Consider the following 24,552-nt stretch of genomic DNA (forward strand, 5'->3'; position numbering starts at 1 on the left):
CCACTGAGATTGGAAGAGTACTAGTCTGAAAAAAGAGGCAACTAGTGGTGACAGGTTTAGTTCATCTAGAGCTTTCTCACTGAGCCGGTCATTTTTCTCAGTGCAGATTCATGCTTATGACAGGTTTAGTTCGTCTAGAGTTTCCTCACTGATCTGATCGTTTTTCTTAGTGCAGTTTCATGCCTTCATAAGCTGCATTGTAATAAACACGAACTATACAAATACATGAGAGTAATGCTCAAGTTTGACTGCAAATCCATAATTACAATCTCTTAGAAAAATAATAAACATCAAATTTCCAATAAACTTGATTATTATCCTTCTCAGATACACAATTTAATGGCCCAAATTTTATTTCATAACAACAAAGAGAAGAAAACATTTTGAATGCATGCAAGCATATTAGGTTAGTTGCCGGAAGATATAGATGTAAATTAAAAAAGGTAAAGTCCTCGCTTCAAATTCATGCACCTGTCTAATCATCCAAATTAAAATTAAGTAGCTACTACTACATTCTCTGGCAACCAGTCTGGACATGTTATGTATGAAGAACAGTAAAATCCTCTAGAAATGTACAGTGGCACATCACCTACCTCAACCAAAGTTCACTACAGCTAATAAATCTGAGTCTTATGGTTTACCACACCTCCACTACAAGTGACCTTCCCAAAAGACCATGACAACTACTACAAGCATGTCATTAGTGCAGAAAAGGTTCAAAACAATTCTAAATTCTAATAATAGGAGCACCATGAAAAAGAAGGAAGAAATACCTAGCTCAGAACTTAAGGCAGAGTATCAAAAGAGGAGGCAAAGAATTAAACCAAGCAAGTCCATTTTGAATCTCAAACAGATTTCATTAAGATAGAATAAAAAAGGGTAGATAGTACAAATTATTATAATATGCCCCATGAACAGGCGATGCCATACAAAACAGGGTTATGCTTTAATTTTTGGCTTTGACAAAGACTAAAAAATATCTACCACCAGTGGCATCACCTAAGATACAATCACAATTTAAGAGAAGCTTTGGCCTTTGCTAAAGCTCCTTCAAAGGACTTGTTACTGCCAATGAACCCTGAAAAATATCTGCTGCTTCTGGCATCACCAAGGATACAATCACAATTTAAGGGCAGCTTTGGCCATTGCTACAGCTCCTTCAAAGGACTTGTTACCGCCGATGAACCCACTGATGTGAACAAAGACACAATCAGGGATGCCACATTCTCCAGAAAGTTCGTCATCTCGTAAACCTCTCCATGATTCTGGCAGGGGTTTGCGGCTTTCAAATTTATCTGGTGAAACTGCAACTGCCTGTACTCTCCATTGCTTAGCCCTAGAATCCTGTAAATTAGCAACCCTTGAAGATAAATATTGATTCAAGTAACCAACAAAACCCTCTAAATTCTTCTTCATTACCTTTTCTTTCTAACATCACATTTATGTAATTTCTAATTTTGTGAAGTTGGCAACACTTTTAAGGATTAATCCCGCAAGCCTGTTTACTCCCTGTGTATTAGTTTAAACTTTAAACCTACTTCATTGGCACATGCTTTTTCATTTCATTCAAGTAAAAGTAATCATTCCATAAAACCTGTGCAATGCCAGAAGCTTCATTTTAAATTCATCTATAAATATAACAACAAACTATTTCAAAGAGAATGGAGAATTGAAGAGAAAAAGTGCATAACATGTCTTGAAAGATTTTACAAACAAAAACGACAAGAAATATACAATATTCTAAAGTCATTTACTCTACCTTGCCACTTAATTAGCCTTACAAGTGACCTCTAAATTTAACATCTCGTGCATACAAAAATAAATTAATTCCAGGAATAGAGACCAATGCTTGGATGATTCTCATCTATCCTCACATTAAAGTCATATCCTTGCACGAAAGCAAGAAAAACGAGATTGCAAAGAGGATGTAACTCATCTCATTTGAATAAATTGTACATATAAATTGCCTTCCAACCTTTGACCTCATCTGCCACAACTTAACTCTAGATACTTGAACTATTTCTACTCAAGAATCTAAATATACGATTCAATTACAAAATGCAAGACTGACCTGTCCTGTTAGGGGCTGAAACTGACAAGACCAACAGTACATATAAAGACATACCACTTGACATCAAAATAATAGATTTTCATGAGCCAATGCTATAAACAAAGGTCATAAACAATATGCAAGGGGCATGTTGATCACATTTTCATTATGTTTAACAATTTAAACTTAAAATTGCACCTGTAGATACTAGGATATTGGTGCCAAGTTAAGTCACCTAACACGAGGACATGGGACATGGAGGACACGAAAATATGAGTATTCAACACATGACACGGCGACCCCCCAGAACATGACATAGAGGACACATTATATATTATATATGAAAAAAATATAAAAAAATTAGTGAACTACACATCAAATATGAAATATATAAAACATTTACATGATGATGATACAAATTCAAACACAACTAATGCATATAACCAAAATAGCATTGAAGGCAAATGCAATCCATCTCTGAACAAAAAATACAACAACAAAGAAGTTAGTTTCTGTAGCATTGGATGTGTTCTCGCCACAAAATTTGGTGGAGAGGCTAGAATGCATGAGATCTTCAAAACTCAGAAACTGTTTCAGGAAATTCCACCTAGAGAAGACTTAATTAGATTATTAACCTATTTTTTAATGTTTCCTAAGTCTAAACTTAGGAAAACTGGTTAATTAATCATAATTAATTAAGTCAAGGTGAGAATAGTCTACAAACCCACACGGATTGATCCAAAAATGATCTGAGCCATCGATTAAGATTTAATCTTGGCCGTTGGAGTCCCAACAGGAAGATATAAGAAGGGATAGATGTGGTGATGGAGAATATACTTCAGCAGTTCGATTTCCTTGGCAGATTGGTTTTCAGAGAGTAGCAATAGTTTTCGGAGAGCTAGGGATTGAAGCAAAGACAATGAGGTTGGAGGAAGATTTCCAGATCCAGCAAGTGCATTTACAGAAAGGCCGAGATTTCTCCAGGCGGTTGCGCAGAGCCTCAATAAGGCAGTTCGATTTATTGAGAGGGGAAGACATCTTCAGTTCCAGAGGTCGGGAAGGAGTCCCAGAGTGTCGGAGAAGAATTTTCCTAGCCAGCAGTAGACAGGACAGCTTGAATAGCAGTCAGTTTGGGTAACACGCAAAGCAAGCAGCAGACAGGATAGCTTGAATAGCAGTCAGTTTGGGCAGCACGCAAAGCAAGCAGCTTCAGAGTGATACAAAGCCTGCGTAGGCCCAGTGGGACGGCTTGCTTTTCAGAGGCAGTCCAGTGCCGAAATTTCCCGAAGTGAGGGTAATTTCCCTCTAGTATTTTTGCCAGTATCTTCTCTACAGGATTGCCAGATTTTGGCATCTATATTATTGTACTCAGAATTTCTCACTGTTGCATAATAATAAAACCCTCACTGTCGCACTGGTTTTCCCAAGTTGGGTTTTTCCGAGGACATTTGTCTAAAACTAATTATGTCATATTTTTATGTGTGTGATAGATTTTCTCAGTTTCCAACGCTATTTTCTTCCACAATATTTATTTGTGAAAATCACAATGTGAGTTATTTGGTATTTGTCGTAGCAAACTGCAAATAAATTGTTAAAGATATTAACAATTAGGAAAATAATTTCTAGTTGTTGTGATGAATGAAATTTTCACAGAAGTGGCACAAAATGGCTTGTATTGTCCAAAAAAAATCATGCTACAACAAATAACTAGTACTATATATCAAAGAAATCATTGCCTATATTGGGATCCTCATCAACAATATCACCCTCTAAGCATTCAAATATAGAAAAAGATTGACATGTCAAATCAAGATCCTATTTGAGTGATGGGTGAATTTTTACTAGGGTCATGATTGAGTTCAACAATCAATGCCACCAACATTGAGGTACATAGAGGGTTTGGTCCTCTTAATTAACTGCTAGTTCCATACCCTCATACACGACAAACTCCAATGGAAACATTGTAACCCCCCCAATCTTGAAACCCTGAAAACTGTTAAGTTTGATGAATATTGAGTGGGATCTAAAATTCTACCTTCTCCATATGAAATCCAATGTGGTTGAAACAATGTTGCTTGGGAGCGGGGAGCGGGAGCGAAAACGGGAGCGGGAGTGACCATTTTCAGAAGCTCTCGGTTTGGGAGCGAATCCAGGAGCGATTTTTTAAAAATATATATTTATTTTTTTATATTTTTTAATTTTTGATACATATATGTCAACAAAAACATGTAGAATGATGAATTAGACATAAAAAACATAAAAAAACATAGATTGATCATTGAACCATATCACATCAATCATCTAGAAATTATAATCGTCATCAACCATGTTTTTGTTTTTGTTTTGTTTTTTTTTTTTTAAATTTTTGATACATATATGTCAACAAAAACATGTAGAATGATGAATTAGACATAAAAAACATAAAAAAACATAGATTGATCATTGAACCATATCACATCAATCATCTAGAAATTATAATCGTCATCAACCATGTCCACAAGTTAGTAAAATACATATTACAACTGCAACATATTGAGTCTCGTGAATCATGATTCATCAAATTCAATCTTAAAGTTTCAACTTCAAGCTTTCAAAATTGAAATTTCAATAATCACTAAAGTTGTACTTGTAAGCTAAGTAACTAAGTTTAACCATTACAAGAAGTAATATATTAGATATTTCTAAGTCCTAACTTCTAACTGTTAACATGATATGAAATGTTATAAATTTATAAAATGAAACATGAATAATGAAATGAAACAACTTTAGTCTTTCACGAAGCATCATAGTCATAATTCACAATCATTACCAATGAGTTATAATTGCCAAGGCCCAACTTCAAACTTCAAAGTTTCATTGTCACAGTGATATATTGTTTACAAAAAATATCATTATGATATGAAAGAGTCAAGAGTCAAGAGTCAAGGACTCAAAACTCAACAGTTATGAAAACTAAAGTCTAATAGAAACTAAAAAAGACAAGTAAACTGTAAATCTACATGTGGCCCTTGCCATGAGAGTCTCCAGGAGTATGAGCAGGTCGTGGTGGTCTTCTAGGAGTCTCCCGCACAGACTGACGACCAGAACTAGAACCTCCACGTGAGGGTGTAGATGGAGGTGGCGACAACAAAGGAACAAGACTCGGACCTCGAGCACTGCTACTGGATGGTGGAGGTGGAGGTGGCATGGCTGCTGCAGCTGCTTCATCTTCATCCCTTACAAGTTCCTCTTCCAGTTCTTCAAGATGTACAATGCCATCCTCCAAATTGTCATCCTCTAGGTGATTGTCCCAAATTTTATATGTGGGATCCTCATAAGCCAGATCATAGTAATGACTCAACAACCTCAAGTTGTAGTGCACATAAACCAAGCTTTCTACTCGGTTTTCATTGAGTCTGTTTCTTTTCACATTATGTATGTAGCTGTAGGTGCTCCAACACCTCTCTGCAGAAGAAGTATTTACAACCTGTGAAAGAACTTTTTTTGCCAATTTTGGCAAAAGTCCCTGGCCGCCATATGTTTCCCACCATGTGAGAGTATCAAATCTATCTTTGTCGTCCATTGCATGGAAGTTACCATACAAACCAGTGCCACTGAAGTATCTTCCTATTTCAAGGCGCACAACTGCACATTCCTCCCTGTCAGGTACCAACTTTTCTAATGCTTCCAAATATCCTCTAGTTACCTCTGCATCTAAATGGGGTTTGGTCCTAACCCCACCCCCTGGTGCAGGTTGGCCCAACCAAGATGTAGAGTAGTATTTTGGCGTAAGGATATACGCCAAGCAATGTAGTGGAAGATTAAGTCTATTCCACCGTTCACACACACAATCGTGAATCAGATTGTACAAGTCGGGATCTCTGTTATGAACAATATCTTTTATTTCCCCCAACATGGTATCCATCTGCTCATACACCTCGCCAATCATTGGTTTGTCTATATCTGCAAATCGAATTATGTGATAAATGGGCTTGGTGAAATCCAATACTTGCCTCACACTTGTCCAAAACTGACCATCAAGAGCAGCCTCCTCCACTAGTTCAAAACCTCGCCTGTCAGCTGCATTTTTAGCCCTTTCCTTTAATCCCTGCCAATGTGGACTTGATACCATGCTAGCCAATGACTCTCTTACCTTCAAAAGGCGCCTGAAGGTGAGGTAATAGCTACCAAATCTGGTCTTCGCAATCTTCAACAACTCCAATCTCGAGTGATTGCGGAAAAGGCCATGGGTATTGCTATGATTTGTAATAAATTTTATCATTTGTTTGCCTTTCTTGTACAAATCACCAATCCATTGGTATTGTGCATTTTTGTTTTTGACAACATCATGCATCAGAAGGTTCAATGTGTGAACCAAACATGCAGACCAAAATATGTTGGGGTATTTATCCTCAATAATTGCTCAAGCTACCTTACAATTAGGAGCATTATCAATGATGACTTGGATGACATTGTATGGCCCAATACGGTCAATTGTTTCAAGTAATGCTTCTGCAATGTTGATGGCGGTCCTGAACTTGTCTGAGTAATCATGTGCAGTTAGAAAGATGGGACCACTAACAGACACAGCAAGAACACTTATCAATGGCTTGCCTTTTACATTTGTCCATCCATCAGATACAATGGACACCCCATGGTCAGTCCAAGAACTTGTCATTCTATTCAAAGAATGTGATATTTTTGCTTTTTCATGATCAAGACCAACGGTTCTTGCCTTGTCATACCTAGGGCTCTTGTATCCTTTAGGGGCATCATTTATGGTAGAAACCATTTCGTGCCAATAAGGTGAGCGAAGAACATTGAATGGTATCCCACATGCATAGAGAAACCTGTAAACCTTTGAATCCACATCATTCCTACACCCCTCATCAAGGAAATCTGATATGGTTCTACGCCTTAAACCTGATGACCCTGTGCCTCCATATCCACTGCCTTGGGAGGATGCTGAAGGAGTTCTTTGTGATTGTGAGCTTGGTTCAAAGAAACCCCTTGATTTTTTTGATTTGTATTGGGCTTCCTCCTCTTCCCTTATGTATTTGGCTCTATCCGCTGCTGACACCGCTGGACAAGTTTTGATTCCTATTTGTTTGTCTCCATCCCATGGCCTTTTCCCGTAGAGGTGTCTTCTAGCACGGGTGTATGAACCTGTGTAATCATTGTTGCAATGGGGGCAATGAAATTTAGTGGTTCCACCCCCTCTCCCTGTTTCAGCCCTGTTAACATATTTCCACAATGGGGTTTGGTCTTGTTTAGTTTTTTGAGGGTCATGTTCACCCTCCTCTAGCTCCTCCTCACTGGGGTTTTAATCAATTCGACTTTCTATAGCTTCTTCATCCCCCTGTTCAGTTTGGCCCCTCCGTTTTCTACTCTCTAGCACCATAATAACCATAGAAGGGACCAAGAAGAAGAAAATGCCAAGAAATATAGCCAGGTCCATGGTGTTTGATGTTTGTAGGGTTTTGAATCTGCAAATTAATTTAATTTATTGGGATTAATTAATTTAATTTAAATTCATGATTTTTAAACCAAATAAACTAAATAAACTAAATTAAATTAACTAAATTACTACCTAACTAAATTAAACTAACTAAATTACTAAGTTACTTACCTCTTTGCAGGCTTGCTCCTCGCTCCTCGGTGCTTGCTCCTCGCTTCTCCTTGCTCCTTTGCTCTTGCTCTCCAAGAAACTCAACTCAATGAAGTGATAATGAATTTTTTTTAGGCCCATTGGGCTTTTAAAACAATTTTTTTTTTTTTTTTTAAAATTTAATTTTTATTTTTTATTTTTTATTTTATTTTTATTTTAATTTTTTTAATTTTTCGGGTCCGCGGATTTTTTATTTATTTATTTATTTTTTAATTTAATTTAATTTAATTTTAATTTATTTATTTTATTTTATTTATTTATTTATTTTATTTATTTATTTATATTTATTTATTTATTTTTTATTTTATTTTATTTTTTATTATTTATTTATTTATTTATTTTTTTCTGCCGGATCGCTCCCGGCGCCGCCCGAAACGCTCCTGGAGCGATTTCCCGGGCTTAAAATTTTGCTTCGGGAACGACGGAGTGATCGCTCCCGAAAATGGCAGGGAGCATAAATTTTTTTATCGGAAGCGCTCTCCCGACCCGCTCCCGCCCGGAGCGCGCTTCGGGAGCGGGTTCGGGGGGGGGGGGGGGGGGGGGGCGCTCCCCCGCAACTCTGGGTTGAAACGACTCCCAAACATCCTTAGTCATTTTACTTTAAGAATTTAACATTACCAGTAATAACATTAGTAGGGCCCGGACAAATCCACTTCCCAACACTTGGAATCCCTTCTAACATTGCTAAATTCCCCTTAGTTGCGCTCCAAAACCTTTGAGAACTCCAAAACTATGATTGAGTTGCATGAGAATAAGGCAATAAATCGATTTGAGGAAGTTTTTTTCATAGGATAGGTGTCCAAATTTCAGGACACAAGTAGGGCTCATGTTTGACACGAGTCAAACTCGTGTTTGACACGATTCAAACTTGTGTCCTGCGAATAGGACGAGTCAAACTCATGTCGGACACATGTCGTGTCTGACATGAAGGATTCACGACGCTAGGAGGTGGGGATGTGTCCAATGACTTAGGCGCCGAGTTTATATTTGTCATTCCCTCACACCTTATCAACCACTCACCTCATTGGTTACTCTTTTCCTCTTCATGGAGACCCCAAATGTTTCAACCTCTTGATCTAGATGTATTGTCAGTTGTTGTCCTTCATCTTCATCTTCTGATGTTATCTCAATTTTAAACTAGATAGGCTTTAAGTTGTGCTCTGTTCTATAATTTGGACTTGGCTTTAGGCATGGATGAGTAATATGATTGAAAATTATGTTAGGGCATAGATAATGAGGACATGCAATTTGCAAGTGAATAAGTGTCACATCCATCGTCAAACGTTGCACCATCCAACGAAGTGTCTTCCTAGGGCCATTTTTCTTTTAACCTCCTTGTTTTTTTTTTCAAAACTCACAGTGAATCAATAACATGTTGGATCCTTAACTTCCTTGTTTTTTCAAAGGTTTTTTTTTCAAAGGCCTTTAACCACCTTGTTACCACACAGGCTAGAATTTTTAGATAGGGTACTAGCCTTGTGGAACTAAGATGTGGACCACTATTACCTCACCAACTCTCAACATTTTACATTGAGAAAAAGGTTCTTAGCTAAGGGGGGTTTCCCTATCAATTACTCGCTTCATTTCATCTGGTAGGAGTGTGAATAAAGCGAATCTTGCCATAATGTAAATGAAAACAGGAAAAAGGAAAAATGGGTTTTGGTGTAATAACTACTTAGTGAAAGGGGGTCCATTGCCTTATTTATTTGGCTATGGAGTCATTTAAGCAAATTCAAAGGGCGTTCTAAAAGGATTAAGGGTGAAAAGGCAATCAAGTGGTGTGCACAACTATTAACCTTGACCTAAAGGGCATTCTCAAGATGGTTAGGGACTATAAGCAAAAACTATGGTGTGCCCTAACTTGGTAGTTAAATCTTACAAAAATGTGAGGGAGAGGGTCTATCTAGATCCACAACTCAAAACAATAAAGGTTTCTCCCTATCCAAAGGTTATACACAAATATTCCCAATCAAATGATGTAGAGCACATAATGTGTTCATATTGAAGGTAAATGACACAAAAGGAAGATGGGAAAAGGGAAGGAATTTAAACCCTAGTTAATCCCTTCTAATATAACATGTATGTTCATTTATGACCTTACTATTGCCTTTATCATTCACAACCTACAAAATACAATCTTCAATTGTGTGCCCTATAACATTTTTCCATACATACAAAAATTGTACATAAATAAAACCCAAACTTACATAAACAAGAGACCAAATCTTCCAAAGCTCGGAGCTAGTTTGCATACAAGTTCTTCCATTAATCACTAAAATCCAATCCAAGTTGCAAATGGAGATGGCAAATCCTTTTACATATTTCAGCTCCTATTCTCCCATACAATAAAATAATATTTGTTTTCCTATATCCATTTTTCTCTCCAAGGAATACAATAAAACAAGACAATCAAAAACTCGCTTATGAAAAGTAGAAAGAAGTTTGTTGAGATCTCAACTTCCTCCAATAAATTATTCTAGAAAAACATTATCTACATCTAGCTAACTCCAAAAGCTAGGTCAACAATGAATAAAATAAGAGTTAGTTGCAACTTTTTTCCAAGAATATGAACAATAGAAAAGGGTTCCTTCCTAACTTGAGGATAGATCCGGTTATGCTCCCAAAAATAGTAAACCACATCATTATCTACAAGTGCACCCTTGTAGAAGAGTCCACGTGTGGAATTGCTTAATGAAAGATAAAATAATAAAAAATTAAAAGAAGGCAACATAACTCACAAGTAATTATCAAGAAAGAGGAATCAAACCCTAATCTACTTGCATTGATTTCTCAACATGGTTTCAGAGCTAAGGTTAGGGAAAGTTGAAGATCACTTTGTTGGCCTGGATTCTCCCTCTTTGATGAACTACATGAAGATGGGTATCAACACTGCCGGAAGCTGGATCAAGAAGGTCATCTACTACTTATTCAACAAGGTCAAAAGTCAAGGATTCTTGTCTGCTCTTACAGGTTCTCTTAGTGATGACAATGCATGGATTATTAATAGTGGAGCATCAAGATACATGATAGGAGAAAGTAAACAACTTCATACACTATCAAAGGAGCCATCTTCTCATGCAGTGAAATTGGGTGACAATAAAAGCTATCCTGTTAGAGGCTTGGGATCAACATTGTTGAAGCTAGAAAATGAATCAAAGTTGCACCTCAACAGCATTCTATATGTTCCAAGTTTGAAAAAGAATTTGCTTTCTATTACTTGTTTAGAAGATAAAGGGGATAAAGTTTTTGTTGATGGAAAAGTTTTGGTTTGGGGTAAAGACTCTAGCATTGATAAAGCTAGGGTTATTGGAGTTCGTGAAGGAAGTCTGTATAGAGTTATTACACCACCTCCTCAAGCTTTGGTTCACATGGAAATCAATCCCATTGAGCTATGGCATTCCCAAAATCAAGTTAGATAATGAAGGAGTGTGTAAGGGATGCTCTTTGGGAAACATACAAAAAAGCCATTTCCGAATCGTGAAACTAGGACTAAAGAGATATTAGATCTCATCCATTCTGATGTGTGTGGGCCCATGTCTGACAAATCACTTGGAGGTCATCTTTACTATGTAACATTCATTGATGACCATTCTAGAAAGACATGGCTCTACCTTTTCAAAACAAAATATGAAGTATTCGAAAAATTCAAGAAGTTTAGGTCCAAAGTGGAGGAAAGGTTTGGTCTTTGTCTAGGGTGAAGAGTCTCAAAGAATACTATTTAAAGGAAGAGAATTGTTCACTAGGTTTTCCCCTCAAGGGGGGTTTTTCCCTGGCATAGTGCCTACATATTGTGTCTCTTGTTTTGTGATCTTAATACACACAATATATGGTAATTGCTTGATGAAAGATAAGATAATAAAGTAGTAAAAGAATACAACATAACTCACAAGTAATTATCAAGAAAGAGGAATCAAACACTAATCTACTTGCATTCATTTCTCAATAAAAACAACCACTAAAGGATTGCGGCCTAATCACCACAGTTCAGTCAGCATCTCAGCCTGTTCAAGGATGAATTACCACACAAATTTAAGCACAGAACAATCCCAAACTCTCCTTACTAACTCTGCCTAGCAGCAAATCCCTACACCATTCAAAACATTCATAAGAAAACCCCAAACGACTCCTCCTCTCAACTGAAATAGCTCCCTAATCTGTGGCCCTAAAACAAAGATCTTCTTCAAGTCGAGTTGCTATTTGTGTTGCACTTTTGGATGTCAAAATGACTCTAACTCACCTCATATTTATATGAAATATGATGGCTCCACGAATTCTCGAAGAGATATGTCATTGGATGCATCCACCTCAAGCCTACATGACTTGTATATCCAAAAACCCATTATTAACTTCAAAAATTCATAACTCATCGTAGACAACTTGGAATTCGATGATTTTCGTTGTGTTGGATTCTCCTCTACGTCCTCTATCATCTCCATCCATCACCTATCCAAAATGCTCCATGGTTTTGGCCCAAACATCAATGGGTGCTTTGACCACTCCATGTCAACTACCCCATAATTGTACATTTTCTCGTGCATGGATTTCCATTATGTCTGAGCACTCAGATGATCCACAGATTCATCATTATCAACTATATATACACTGGAGTTTTGTAAACCCATTCTGCATTTTGTAATGTAAATGATCCTAGTAAGAGAAATGTATGTAACAACCTTAGTAAGTTTAATTTTTTGATGATGATTTCTATCCTAGGAGGTTTTTTGTCTCATCGATTGATGTGTGTTTCTAAACACGGATGATCGGCAGAGTTTTTCCCTCCAGCCTCACCCCAAAGATAGGGTGGACTTTGTCGTCAGGATTTTAAATGAGTCCTATTGTTATTTATTGTTAATTTTAGGTATGTTCTATAGTAAGAGCAATTTATTTCAATTTTCATAGTTAGCTTAGCAATCACATCAGCATTAAAGTAAACTGTAGATAGAACATAAACATAAATCGCAGAAGATAAGCCAAGACAAGAGGACACAAGATGTGGCGCTAGCCAGGGACAAACCCCAATGTGGGGAAACCCTTGATCAATTCTTCTTTTATGTTCTTCAAAGTTCAGCAGAGAGAGAGATAGTACATTTACAACAGAAATCAACACTTTGACTTATCTAGATTTGAGCATAGATCATTTCCTATAACGATGATACATGAGATCAGTTGAAGACATCATGCTTCAATTGATTCTCCAAGGTGACGACTTCACCTATTGTAGTGTTGCATTTTGTCCATTTGCTACACCTTACCATGTAGCACCATCTCATCTACTTTCATCATCATGCTGCCCATTATTTTGCATCTTCCATCATTATGCAGCCCTATTCATCATCATGCTGCTCCTTACTTAACATGCCCATTTATGCTGCATCTTTCATCATCATGAACTGAGACTGTTCATCTTTATCATTCTCATTATGTTGAGACTGTAACCATCAGAAACATTACTGCTTATGATCCTTGTCATGGTGACTGCATATTAATATGCTGAGCAAATGTATGGTACTGATATTCAGATTGAGATCACAGATCTGAATACTGTGCATCATGGAAACTTATTTCATCAACACGGTTCTGCAGAGATAGTATGCCGAGAGTTCTATCACTGTTGTTCATTGTGTTTGGACTGCTACAGGTATGCCACCGTATCACTGTTGTTTCATTGTGTTTGGGCTGCAATAGGTATGCCACCGTATCACTGTAAACCTTTTCCTCACTGTGACTGCGTATGCACTATTGTGAGAGCACCGAGATACATGTTTATCTACTTATATGTTGAGGCTACTGTCACCTGAGTTGATGACTGTTCCTATAGCGAGGTGCAGTCAAACCCTTGGCTGCAGCTCAGCTTCATGTGGAGATGACTGTGGCTCCTCTTCATAGCTGTGTTGCTTTTGACTGCGTATGCGTATAGGGTCTTCATTGAATGCGTGAGCACACTGTGGCTAGATGTCTTGACAGTGGTTTCATAATTGCGGCTAACTGTATGCCTGCGGCTCTTACTTGCTTGTTATCACTGCAGCTACATACCTTGGCCTTGATATGTCTCCATTGCCTGCGTATAAAGTGTCTCTATTGCCTGCGGATAGATGTCTTCATGACCTGTGTTGGATTAGGGCATCATCTGCAGCTAGGGCATCATACTAGGCCAACGTATTCTTTAGTATCTCTCCTTCTCCAAAAACCCAAGACATGGAGAGGAGATCACATGAAGAGTGTGTCTCTAATGACTTCAAATTCTCGCCTATTTATACTAAAACGTAGATGATGAATAGTCATGACTATTGGGCTTTTGAGCCTACACAAGTTGCTGGTCGACTTAACAATTTGGCTTATAACATAAATAAATTCAAAACTCCATGAATACTTATCGGAATCGGATGATCTTTAGATCAATCCTACACCTCTCGATGAGATGGATCCAATAAAAATATCAGCTGCCATAAATAAAATGACCCACATGGAGTTTGGCCCTAGTTGCCAATTTTAACATTTATCGAGTCTCTATAAAAGTGATTTGGGAATAATTCTAACTATTTGGTTAGATTATGTTATTACAAGTTATTTGTGATACCCATTTTTTTTTAACGGGAGATATAAACTTTGTGCCCTAAATTAGAAATGAAATTAAACCATTCCAGAAATGTGCCCAGATTTTGAAATCACTCATACATGCTATTAGAACTGAATTTGATAATTGGGATGCAGAAGAATACCTGGTTATCCGTTTGAAGGTGTTTAAATGTTGCTCCCGCTCCTGCTACCAAACCGACCCTTTCCCTCCCAGCCTATCTGGGATCAACCTATATGGTTCCCAGATCCAGAAGACTTCGAAATTGAGGTCTTCTAGCCCCCATGCCCAAAACACCAAGAACAACAAAGGCTCACTGTTGCAAATTTCTTGGATCTCAAGCTCATTTCTCAGGTTTCTTCGCTTTCCTTCCCCTTCTCTTCATCTCCTGCCCTCTTATATTCTCCCCTTCACTGCCTCTTCATCGAATCCTTTCCCAAATCACAATCGGTTTATTTGTCGGTTAAACTCCTCCGTAGTGGTCCTTCCTCCAGGTCACAAGTTTTACCATCTCCCTTGTTTTGAAACGTGTCATATAATATTAACCACCTTCTCCTTAAATGTTAATGATGCGGAAAGCTTTAATTTCTTTATTTAGTTTAGGTATGATATAATGCATAGTTCTTTTTTTTGTTTCATCTAAGATAATTTTATTTAAGTTGCATCAATATATATACATATATAAAACACATTTTCTTTTATTGAATATAATATATTATTTTTGTCCCCATTTTGATATATATATATATATATATATATATATATATATAATTTCTTTTAATTTATACATAATTATTTTATTTTGTATATATCATATTTCCATTTTAACTTGTATAGTATATTGCATTCATCTTTTTATTTGTATAATAAACTATAGTTACCTATTAAGATGATGGTACACACATGAATATCTCACTTAATATATTTAATATATTCTTGTGAGTTGGGTATTTATTTTAGTATTTTTAGTAATTAATTCTTGTATTTTGTTTGTGAATTCTTCTTAATTTAGTATGGATACTAGTGCAGTCTATGCGACATATGCATATGTAGTTATCATATGCATGCTAATATTTTTATGTTCCCTATAACTTGAAGTGGGTCATTGCATCACTTAGTCTACTAGATCATATTTTGTGTCACAAAAATGGGTAAATGTTGAGGGTCTATAACAAACAGGGGTTCCCCCTTCATGGGTTAGAAATGTAAGATTTCATGTAAAAGAATATTTAGTGCGTGGTCCCTCATAGTTAGACACCATGGCTAAATATTAGAGGGTTGGGAAAATTAATAATCTCCTCATGAATCAATTAATTAACATTTCTGGCTAAAATAAATTAAAATGCTAAAGCCAGCAATTTAATTAATTCAAGTCCTATGAAAAATTAAATTCTCTAACATTTAAAATTCGTGGGTTTTAAAGTTTTTAATTTTTGGAGGTCTCCAACCAAGGAATATTGAAAATTTCAAGATATTTTGAACCCTTGGGCCATTGTAGTCAAGTCAAAGTCAACTTTTTGTGGCAATTAACTCAAAATAGACATTTTTGAGTTAATTAAAAGGAAATTAAAAGTAAAATTAATTCAATGGCGATGATTAAAAAATCATTTGATTTTCATCAACATTTGAGATTGCCTTGACGGGGATCAAGCCGGCTAGAATTAGAGGCCTCTCTCCATTATTAGGATCTGATTTCTGAATCGTGTACTTGCTCTAAAAAAGCTCGTGTAACTTTTTATGGTTAATAAAACGCAAAGACTTTGGGTTTCAAACTGTGGTGTTCCTCTTTCAGATTTATGTGGTAATGTTGTTTTTCCTTGGTTAAAGTTTTCCGAGGATAAACTTTGTGTCTCTTGTGTTTGACTATCTCTTTATGATTCTGATGTCATTATTGTTTTTACTGTTGAAGATTTTCTATGTATAATTGTTGAATGATGAATGTGCCACAAGAAAAATTAATGGATAAATCATTGGAAGTAATTATCAGTCTAGGAAATCATGAAAAATCAACATGGTATCAGAGCTGGTCAAAGAGAAGCTACTAAAGGGAGGATTGATGCCCTAATCCAAACTCTAAATGGAGGCCCTCATCTGAAGTCCTGTCATGATTTTAAGGAGGATCAAAGCCCTCATGATGTCAAGTATTTCTGAGAGTCCAAACTCTGTTTGTAATTAGAAATGAAACCCTCATCTGACTTTTGTAAGGATTGAAGCCCTCAGCATGAAATTATGAATATGGACAGATTAAGTTGATTTGAATCCTGTTCATGGCAATCCGTGATCAATAGTCTATTCTGTGACAAGATTAGTGGGTGCAGGTTTCCCTTGCCCTAGGTTCAAGATTAAAAGATGAATAGTAAGAGGCCTCAGTATGACATCAGAGAGGCCAAGTTTGTTGCACTTTCTCAGGACCAAATTCATATTTACTGGAAACTGAATTTATCTCTATAAGGAAGCCAAATTGATGTCATTAAAAGTTCGAGTATATTGCTTCAGCATCAGATCTTGAAGCTGAGTTTCTCCTGGAGGTTGACCTGCTTAACCATCTGAAGGCCGAAAAATGTCCTCAGAACCAAGGACAGGAAGCTTAGAAAGATCTGAGAGGCCTCATGGACATAGGTTGTTGATGATCTTGGTCTATTGCAGACGGGCAATAAATTTATTAAAGAACATATTGAAGCTCCATATGACAAGGGTCAAGGATTGGTTGAAGAATGAATTATGAACTGTAAGAGGATTTTGGCAACAAACCTAGGCCTGAGATGGTAGTCAAAAGAAATCAATTGAGACCTATTTCAAGCCTAGTTCGAGTTGAAGTCTGTTTTAAGGCTCTTTCCTTGAAGCTGAACCAAATTTTAAGAAGTCTAAAGCCCCAAGGCTTCCTGAGGTGTCAAGATTTTTTAAGTACTACAATCTCTGTCTTCAAGTCATGTAGCAAATATGGACATGCTTTGTGTAACTCATATTGGTATTAAGGGCATCTCTATTACTTCATGATTTTGATGCATTTTTTATTTAATCAAAGAGTGCATCTCAAATTGATCGACCTAGGAACTTTCTCCAGGGCCAGAGGGAACTGAGGAGGAAGAATCCTTCATGTCAAAGTAAGAAAAGATTGTTACCTTGACAATACAAAACAATGATGCCTCAAAAATTATGGATAGAAGTTGCAAATATTCAACCATTGTTTAAAGAAGGAAAAAGTTTGACAATTGACTGTAAACATTGCTAAATCTGAAGTAGACCTTTTTGACATCTCTTTTTGAGGCAAAATGTACTTGGGATACACTTGTTTCAAGTGTTATGAACTGTTAAGGCATATTGATGATTTGAATTTGAAAGCGAAGAATTCACTGTGCCATGATGATCATACACACGGACAGAGTTCAATTTTGTGAAATTAAAGGGGCATTTATAAGTTTACAATGAAGAAGGCTTCCTCGTCAGTTTTTGGAGACCAAAATTTCTCATTGCAAAGACTGAGTCACCTTCAGGACCAAAGTTGTCTGTACTTGGGATACAGTTGTTTCAAGTGTTATGAACTGTCAAGGCATATTGATGATTTGAATTGAAAGCGAAGAATTCACTGTGCCATGATGATCATACAAAGGGACAGAATTCAATTTTATGAAATTAAAGGGGCATTTATAAGTTTACAATGAAGAAGACTTCCTCGTCACTTTTTGGAGACCGAAATTTCTCATTGCAAAGACGGAGTCACCTTCAGGACCAAAGTTGTCCTTGTAAAGGACAAGTTGTTGTTGTTGCAATGGTTTTGAGGAGGCTGAGTAACTTGGTTTGGAAGGATCGAGAGTAATCACCTGAGAGTTGTCCTATTACTACTGTAGCTGTGAGCAGGCCAAGGAATTCATAAGTTCTATAAAGCCTGGTTCTGTAGTCATACCATTGCTTACAGTTTTGTAATATCATTTGGGATCAAATTCTTTTGACAATGACAATCTATGGTTGATAAATGTGGAGGGACCATTTCAAGTATCAATTGTATAGTGTCAAATGGAGTGAGTTTTCCAGTGATGAGGTTCACAGGTGGTCTATGATTCTCAAGGATTCGAAATGATCAATCTCTTTTTCAAGGAACTGATTGGTTCCATGACTATGTCAGGATAATTTACCTTGGTGCCATAACAATGTTTGTTGGACTTACAAAGGGTATCAATGCAACTTGGAATTATTACGGTTTGTAAACCCTAGAAGACTAGAAGTCTTTGGAAAATCTTGGGGTTTGTGGATAAAATCCTAGAACTAGACCTAGAACAATGTTTTCGCTGAATAATGAAACTCTAGCTCATGAAGGAAAGGAAAGCAACATGTTGATGACGGGGACGAGGATGATGAGTTTGCAGATGGATTTCAATGATTTCTGCAAGAAGGCAAAGAATCAAAGGGAGTTGATAATTCCCCACAAGTCTCAAAAGATAAGTACTTTATATCTCTTCCTTGTTTATTATTGTTTTACTATTAGTTAGCATGTTTGTCTTTGTTTCTTTTGCTGGGCCATAATCATTTCTTCCATGGCCTCCTTGTGAGGATTGCAGGTACACCATGAAGGCTACGAAGGCTTTGGCAACAGGTGGAAGTATTCGAAGAATGAAGTAAAATTTGTGGCAAGAGGATTCTCCCAGGGTCAGTGATTTGTGGAGGGAGAAATTGTGCTGATATCTATAATTGTACCTGATGACTGGAAGAGCTCCTAGTTTAAAGGGAGCAGGCATATCAACAAGTTTGAAGGATGTCATTATACCGAGATTTGTGGAAAGTCAATGATGACTTCAAGATGGATTTACAAGATCAAGTTGGCAGCATAGAGAAGTACAAAGCAAGGATTCTCCTAGGAAGATAGAGAGGACTATGAGAAGACATCTGCTCTAATTGTAGTTTGCTTAGCAAGTTGAGAAGTAGGGTAGATTCAGGATTGTTTGATTAGGTGCAATCATGATGATCAATGCACATGGTACCATTACATATGGGTCACGGTAGAAAAGGGAATAGTGCAGCTCTAGTGTATTTCTATGGTCGAGCAGGTTGCTAACATTCTCACAAAGCCTTTGTTCTGGAATGAAGTTTGTATACTGCATGGACAAGCTTGGAGTGATTGAGAATGCTTCCCTCGGTTAGAGGGAGTGTTGATGTTATAGCATCAAGGCACAGATATTCTCCCTCAGTCAAGGGTATTGACTTGGTCATGGGTAGTGACTAGGAGCCATGTAATGTGGCTAGGGAGATTGGCCCAATGAGCATCAAGGCCCTAAGTGTTGCCTCAATCAGGGGTTACTTGACCATATTGTCAAGGGTTACTTGAATAGTGGGTTGAGTGAGTGCCTCAACGCACCGTGCAAGTATTTTTACCATTCAATGACATGTGACAACATGTGGGAATGGTAAATGGGCCCTGTTACCGCTCAAACTAGCAGGGGTCCTAAAGGGGGATCCTTGAAGGGAAACTACTAGGCTAAGGGCAACAAATGGAGCAATAGCCCACTGTCACCTCGGCTAAGGCTCCCTGCTCTTTACAGACTTTCACCGATGGGAGGAGACCCGTTATGATGAGGATCACTAAATGGATAGACCAATGATAGGGTGAGGGGTGATCCTAGAAGCCTATTCACAAGAGAGGCTCAAATATGTGGCTTGCTTGCTTTGGAGGCAAGGTTTAAAGCTCTCAAGGAAGGGCTTAAGGGGAATTTCAAGGTTTAGGTTTAAGGTATGTATCTTATAATTGAGGTTCCTAGGCCTTGGAATTCTTATGAAAGCTTGGATTCGTAGTGATCTTTGAAGAAATAACCTTGATAGTGCATGGGACCACATGGGACCAAGTGGACCTGAGGTTCGGTCAAGGGGATAGGATTTAGCGACCATTGATATGCTTGACCTAATTAGGGGGGGGGGGGAATGGATCAAGGAATGAATTTTCAATGAAAGGCAATGCAAGGATCCCAGTGAGGTTTCTAGCCAAAGTGAAACCAAGGGCAAAAATTGGTCTTCAAGCTAGGGCTTGCAATATCTCAAGATCCCACCCTCGAAATCTCATGAAATTTGGAAGGCTTCTGAGGACACAACAACGCAGTTGTGGAACAAAAATTGAAGTATTTGGATGGCTAGATCATGAGATAATTGATAATTGATGCCCTAGATGGCCTAGAGGACTAGACCTAAAGAAGATGAAAGGGCAGAAGGAAAATAGGTTTAAGGTGATCACCTTTGGGTGGACTAGTGCCTAATCCTTTGGGGAGATTGGAGTCAGGTAGGATTATGATTATGGACCTTTGAATTTTTTAGGTCAAGGAGGCCTCAAAGGCAACTTCGCTTGGCACTAGGGCATTAACAAAAGCAGCTTCAAAGACTTTATACTTTGTTTTGCAAGGTAAATGTCTTGTCAAGATGAATTTTAGTAATGAAACATACCTAGAAACATTCATTCATTATACATGGCCCATAAATGAAGCATTTACTATCCAGAAACAAAATTTCCACAACTTCAGATAAGAGATGCAGCAAATAAGCCCTAGTATAGCGAAATCCCAACAACAATGTATGTGACAAAATTAGAAAGAAAGAATAACATTAAAATGTACTTACATGTATAAGAATATATCCAACCATTCAAAAAATTGCCATCAAGAGGCTCCAAGACATGAAAATTATCCAAACATCAAAATTCGTTCCATGCTCCAAAAATTCGTCCTCAAAGAAGGATAGCAAAAATCTCTAAAGAGATATTAGTTCCAAAGACAAGTGATGATGCTAAAATGAATTCACATCACTTGTATTTATACACTTCTAATGAGTTCGATTTAGCTACTTGGGCCTACATTAGCCCCTAAAATAAAATAATGTGCAAAATAACCAACTTTTGGTGACAAGCCCACCAAACTAGCTCATAAACAAAAGAATAAGCCTCTCAAGAGGTCGAATGATCAATAATACATGTCGTTGGGCCTTCTAATAAGCCTAATGAAGTCCATAAGTGCCACAATGATGAATAGGACTCCCAAAAGTAGTGGACAAGGGGCTGGACCCTTATTCTCCAAATAATAAACTTGTGGTGCTCCCAATGGGTGTGAGGGTGCACAAGTAACCTCATAGGCCTCCAAGTAGGTTGAAGATGTCTGTAGACCATCTACAAGGGTTCAGATGATGGTGTAAGTGATGCCACATCAACATACAAGTCTTGGCTCATCTACCAAATGTATGGTACTACTATGGGGCCGACTAGGCATGGTGAACTAGGTGTATCTTCCTCGTCCAACAGGTAAATCTCGAGCAATCTCTACACATCTCTGGGGATCCATGGAGTGTTATCTACTGCTGTGGAGGTCCATGGCTCTCAACACACACCCTACATGTGCCAATGTAGCCTTCGGGACGATTAAGACCCCATATAGGGAGACTAAACCCAAAATGGAGACCATATGCAATCTTGTATAAGATCCAATGCATCACCTAGCCTTCTAGTACAACAAGTCATCAAAGGAAATAGAGTAAAAGAGCTTACAAACCATGAACAATAAGTGGGCACTTCATAACATAATGGCATGCCCTTCCATAGTGGGCTTTGGCATGTGCTAATGTCTCCAAGCTCCAAATCGGGTTAACCAAGCATCCTATTGGGTGGTTTCTACTTTTAAAGGGGATATTATGTCCAAGGTACATCCTTTAAAGGGTGGTGGCATGTGATAAAGAGATGAATGGAGTAGGAAATGAAAGGGGCAGCCCTGGGCCACACGCTGGGGTACTAGGGTAGCTAGCAAAAGGGAAGCCCCCACTTGGGCATATAATGTATATAGGAGGGAGCAATCGTGATACATGAGGTGCCCCGACCTTGATTTTTCCACCCTTCTTTATATGCCTTTTGTCTTTTATGATTTTTCTTTGATTAACTGCTCAGGGCTCAAGGGATAAGAGCATGACGTGTAAGGTATAATGATGGATATTCCCTCTAGGGTAGGGCGGTTCATTTCCCACTAGGGGTTGGGACAATCATGGATTCCTGCATGATAAAGGAGGGTCATCTAGGGCTTGTAGGAACCAAGGTGATGACCATGATAATGGGATAGAGCTCATGTTTTGGCTTTTGTCCACGTGCTAAATGTGTTTGTCCCAACCATCTTTTTGCATTTTGTGGTACAATTTCCTATTGAATGTGGCCAATTATGCTTTTTCTTTTTCTTTTGGCTGCATCAACCTTTGGGCATCATTCCAGGCCCAACCCAAGGTGTGGGCAAAGGGGATGGGGTGGTTGACCCTTTGTGGACCTAGTGGAGGAATGTGGACCCAGGTGGGAGGAGTGATGAATGGGGTTGTAATGAGTGGAATGGGAGTGATATATGTGGATTAGGGAGTAGGACCACACAACCAAAATCAGGGTTTCCCATGTAGTACCATCCCTAAAGCCCAAAGGTCAGTGAAAGAGATCACACAGGACTAGGGTCCAAGATTAACATCCAAAAGAGACCTATGGGACAAGAGCACAGACCTAGTCCACTCTTTCTGCCAAATCCCCCCACTAATCCATTGTTAAAATTGGTAACTAGGGCCAAACTCCATGTGGGCCATCTTATTAATGACAGTTGATATTTTTCTTGGATGCCTCTCATCGAGAGGTGTAGGATTGATCTAAAGATCATCTGATTCCGATAAGTAATCATGGAGATATGAATTTATTTGTGTTATGGGACAATTCGTCAAGGTCGGCCAACAACCAAATAAACCCCTCTTGTGCTCAAAGTTTTAGTGTAAATAGAGGTGCCTTGAAAGTCATTTGGACACACATCCTCTTGGTGATCTCTTCCTCTCCACTTGTCTTTGGGTTTTGGTGGGAGGAGAGATCTAAAGAGGATAAGCTACCCTAGAGGATGCCCTAGATCCTAACGCTATCATGGAGGAGATTTTAACACAATGAAGAAAGGGTTCTACGCAGCAAGTCAAGGTGCCCTAGACACAGTTGAAGGGAGGAACACCTAGCCGCAGTTGAAGGGGATCTAGCCATGCCCTAGCTGCAACAAAAGAGGGTCTAATGCACCCCTATATTCGCAGTTGAAGGAGGCTCCTATACGCTGTATAGAGGAGGCCTATCCGAGATCTTAAGAAGCCCTAGCCGCAGACAAGAGGGAGGCTCCTATACACAGTAAGCCGCAGTCAAGGGGAAGCTACATACGCTGTATAAAGGAGGCTCAACCGAGATCTAGAAGAAGGCCCTAATCCACAGTTAGGAAAGGTCCTAATATGTTGTCCAAGAGATACTAATACGTAGTCATAAAGGAGCCCTAATTCACTATCAAGAGAGCCCTAAATCTGCAGTAATAAAGAAGCCTAAAGCCGCAGTCTATGGAGGCCTAATACGCAACAAAGGAAGAAGACTTAGCAACAGATTTGAGGAGCCATAATCTGGAGCCATTGACTGACCCTAGGTCGCAACAAAAGTGCCCTAAACGCAGCAAGAATAATTCTAATAACAACATGAAAGAAGGTTGTTCCTAGGCATGGGTTTAGGCATCGTTTTGTCTGCGTTTTCTTCTTGTATGAGGGCCGAGTTAGAGCAGCTCTAGATCAAGTCTGTTGGAGGAACAAGTATAATATTTTTGCTACCTGGAAGCTACAGGAAGACTGTGTGTTAGGCCGCAGGCCATAACACCACAGTCAAGGTTTGTTTATGAATGTTTGAGGGCTTATTTATATGCCCAGATCAACAAGATATCCCAGGAGTTGTCCTACACTGTTTTGATGACTGTTAGAGGACTGCTTGGTTGCCTAACCAGTCATCATGATGACAACTGCAAACCATTATTGACTGAGTCCAATTTCATGAAGTAGAGACAGCTAGTGTAGCAGCATGATGACATGGTGCAACAACATGATGTGTGCAGCATGCATTTGGATGCAACATAGTGCAAGCTCAGCATGGTGCAGCATGAGAAGTACAGATCAGTGATGAGAGCAACATTGGGTGCAGATCCGTGATGAAAGCAGCTCAATGATTGGAGCAACACAGTGACAGGAGCAGCAATATCAAGTGCATAGCATGGTCACTAGGTCCAACACTGTGATGATGAGTGCAGCGTGGTGCAGCACGGTGAAGTGCAGCACGATGAAGTGCAGCGTGTGGACAAGATGCAGCGCAATGATAGGTGAAGGAGTCACCTTGGAGAATCAGTTGAAGTAGCAAGTCTTCAACCGATCTCATGTAGAGATGAATCTAGAAAGTCGAAGTGTTGACTTCTGTTGTAAATGTACTATCTCTCTGTCTCTGCTGAACTATTGAAG

General features: G+C 38.4%; 1 protein-coding gene across 1 annotated transcript in view; it reads right to left on the minus strand.

Moving 5' to 3' along the window:
* Positions 1-836: 836 nt before the first annotated feature.
* The window catches only part of LOC149220552 (uncharacterized), a 224,277-nt gene continuing 200,561 nt past the window's right edge, over positions 837-24,552 (minus strand). The window contains exon 7 of the mRNA XM_089384799.1: positions 837-1,344. Coding sequence (XP_089240925.1) covers positions 1,120-1,344 — 225 coding nt within the window. The 3' untranslated portion in view covers positions 837-1,119. The remainder of the gene's footprint in view (positions 1,345-24,552) is intronic.

This window comes from Pinus tabuliformis, chromosome Q (assembly GCF_031772625.1).
Source record: "Pinus tabuliformis cultivar Carrire ecotype Pingquan chromosome Q, CPIR1, whole genome shotgun sequence".
Taxonomy (NCBI): domain Eukaryota; kingdom Viridiplantae; phylum Streptophyta; class Pinopsida; order Pinales; family Pinaceae; genus Pinus; species Pinus tabuliformis.